The sequence below is a fragment of the Gekko japonicus genome, unplaced genomic scaffold (assembly GCF_001447785.1).
Source record: "Gekko japonicus isolate JY-2015 unplaced genomic scaffold, Gekko_japonicus_V1.1 scaffold971, whole genome shotgun sequence".
Lineage (NCBI taxonomy): Eukaryota > Metazoa > Chordata > Lepidosauria > Squamata > Gekkonidae > Gekko > Gekko japonicus.
In genome coordinates, this window is record NW_015173151.1 from 365,772 (window position 1) to 368,562 (window position 2,791).

The 2,791-nt window shown below is 49.5% G+C and overlaps 1 protein-coding gene across 1 annotated transcript in view; it reads right to left on the reverse strand.

The window, feature by feature from the left end:
- LOC107119790 (serine/threonine-protein kinase SBK2-like) overlaps positions 1-2,791 on the reverse strand; it is a 13,898-nt gene that overhangs the window by 8,234 nt on the left and 2,873 nt on the right. Inside the window, exons 2-3 of the mRNA XM_015422382.1 lie at positions 1,504-1,668; positions 487-689 (exon numbers count right to left, since the gene is read on the reverse strand). Of these exons, the coding sequence (XP_015277868.1) occupies positions 487-689; positions 1,504-1,668 (368 nt within the window). The remainder of the gene's footprint in view (positions 1-486; positions 690-1,503; positions 1,669-2,791) is intronic.

Consider the following 2,791-nt stretch of genomic DNA (forward strand, 5'->3'; position numbering starts at 1 on the left):
GACCCCCATCTCTCAGGTCCCAGTCTGACAAGCGATCAGTATTTCACTCTGGGTCCCTTGCACATTTTTCATTCTTACAGGTGCAAGTTGCTAGTCCCCAGTAATCAGGAACTAAAATCTATACAGGGCCGTGAAGTGTTTAGGAGAGCTTACTCTGTGGTGAGATGGCATTAGGGATCTCTGCACATGCTCAGGGGTACTTTTATTGCAACAGATGTAAAAAGCAAGCCTTGGTACTGCTTGAGATGACCAGAGAGAGGATGGCAGAAATGCATGGCAGTTCATGGGAGTGATTCAGGGGAGTCTGCACTTTCTCATATACCCTCCTCTTATGCAGCCGTTTGAAAAAGTGTGGGAAGAAGTGGGCATGGGGAGACAGAAGGTGGAGAACTTTTGCAGGCATAATTGCCCTAGGGGGCGCTAGTGCCCAACCAACTGTAAACTGAACTTCATGTGTTGTAGTCCTGGCTTCTTGGCTTGAGTTACCTGTGGCACCATGAGTGAGAAGAAGTCATTGGCCAAGGCCAGCTCCTGTGCAAAGACATAGTGCTGCGGGGTCTGGAAGGCTATGCCAAGGGCTGTGGCGATGCAGGGATGAGCCCCCAGGGTCAGCGCAATGCAGTATTCGCTCAGGAAATCTTGCAGCTCTGTGTCTTTTTTATGTACAAATTTCAGTGCCATGGGGGTCCCTGCAAGACATAAGAGGGTGAAATGTTGGGCGTTTCCAGAGCCCATACCCCCACTTTGCCCCACGGAAACAGTGGTCACTCTCTCTAATCTAGGGTTGTGGTGAAAATAAAATGAGGAACAGGAAATGCCATACACCATGCTGAGCTCAACCATAAAAATTATTTGAACAGATGAAAACAGTAATTAGCAGATAAGCCAGTGTGGTGCAACAGACAGAGCATCAGACTAGGATCTTGAAGACTCAGGTCCATACCCCCACTTTGCCCCACAGAAGCAGTGGTCACTCTCTCTAATCTAGGGTTGCGGTGAAAATAAAACGAGGGACAGGAAATGCCATACACCATGCTGAGCTCGTAGGACAGGTGGGATAAAGATTTTTTTTTAAAAATGAGATGGCAGATCTGTGTCTGGTGTATCACTTCAGACTGCGGGTGAGGCTTATGTGATCGAATAGTCTGCCAAGTAGAAAACTAGCACGTCAGGGACCAGGCCTTCAGTATGTGCAGGGACGTTTTTCATATGGCAGCATGTTCAGTCCAGTGAGTCCCCACCTGCAGCCTGAACCACTCAGACACAGATTTGAGGATTTCTAGAGCATCCCAGCAATGCCACAGTGTCTCTTTTCTAGCCCAATTTCTTCTGCTGCTGCACCAGGTGGCAGCAGGGAACTGGTCCCTTGGTCCACAGCATTCTCCACTATGTTATTTGCTATGTTTCAGGGCTCAGCTTTTACATCACTTGGCTCCAATTAGGTATAGGTTCAAGGTCCTGCTCCAGCCCAACCCTTTGTCTGCCTCCTGGCTCCTGACTCACCTTGACGCTGGTGGACTGCCATCAGGACATGTCCGTAAGAGCCGCTGCCCAGTTCCCGGAGGATGGTGTAACTACTGGTCACTTCCACCTGGGGCAGATTCTGAGCTGTCAGCAACACCATCTCCTCCAGCCGTTTTGCGATATCACCAGGGACTAGCTTCATGGCTGCACAGAGAGAAAAAGAGAGTCGGGGTGGGTACAGAGGACCATTGACCCAGCAAAAGTTTGCCACCCATCTCCCTTATAAATAAGAGCTAAATGGTGGTGGCACTTCTCTAGAACATTCCACACGCTCCAAAATCAGTTTGCTCTCTGATCTGTCATTCAGAGGGTCTCCCTATCCACTGGCTGCTTTGCCTGAGTCCTGCGTCCAACATTCGAAACATTTTGCTGTTCCTCTCCCCCCCATAGCCAGTCAGAACACAGAGGTCATTTGCATATGCAACCTGATTGGCTTTTGCCTCTAACGTTCTAAACGTGTCCAATCTCCAGGTGAGGGCTGGAGATCACTCAGAATTACAACTGCTTTCCAGATGGCAGAGATTGGTTCCCCTGGAGAAAATGGTGGCCTCTGTATCCTTATATGCTGCTGAGGTGGCCCCCATATGACAGCCAATGTGTCGTAGCAGTCAGGGCTTCAGAGCATAGGAGAGGCTGCAGGTGTGTGGGGGGTGGAAAACTGAAGAGTGAGGGGGAAATAAAGGTAGGTTGATGATTGGCTGGGAAGGAGATAGGGTTGCCAACTCCAAGTGGGAAATTCCTGGAGATGTGAGGGATGGAGCCTGGAGAGGGTGAGGTTTCAGGAGGCGTGGGACCTCGGACAGGTACAAAGCCATAGACTCCACCTTCCAAACCAACAATTCCCTTCTGGGGAACCATCGTTGCCAATTTCCAGGTGAGGGCTGGAGATCACTCAAAATTACAACTGTTCTTTAGGTAGCAGAGATCAGTTCCTCTGGAGAAAATGGTGGACTCAGTGTCATTATACCCTGCTGAGGTCACCACAGCACATTGACACTGAATGTCCAAGGCCGGGGCACCCGCCCAGAGCCTCTTTCTAGAGGTCGTTGTATTTATTTCCACAACGGGCCTTTTTCCTAGTTTGTTCATAATGTCCAGCCAAGTTACACTGTGGTGGCAGGTTAAAAGCATCAATGGTTCCTTCACTGTCAAGAGACTGAACCTGCAGTGGAGATGCAGACCAAGAAAAGGGCAATAAGCAGATACCCCCTTTTCCCAAGGGACACAACTGCAAACACTTGAGGAGATTTTGGCTGAGCACCTATAA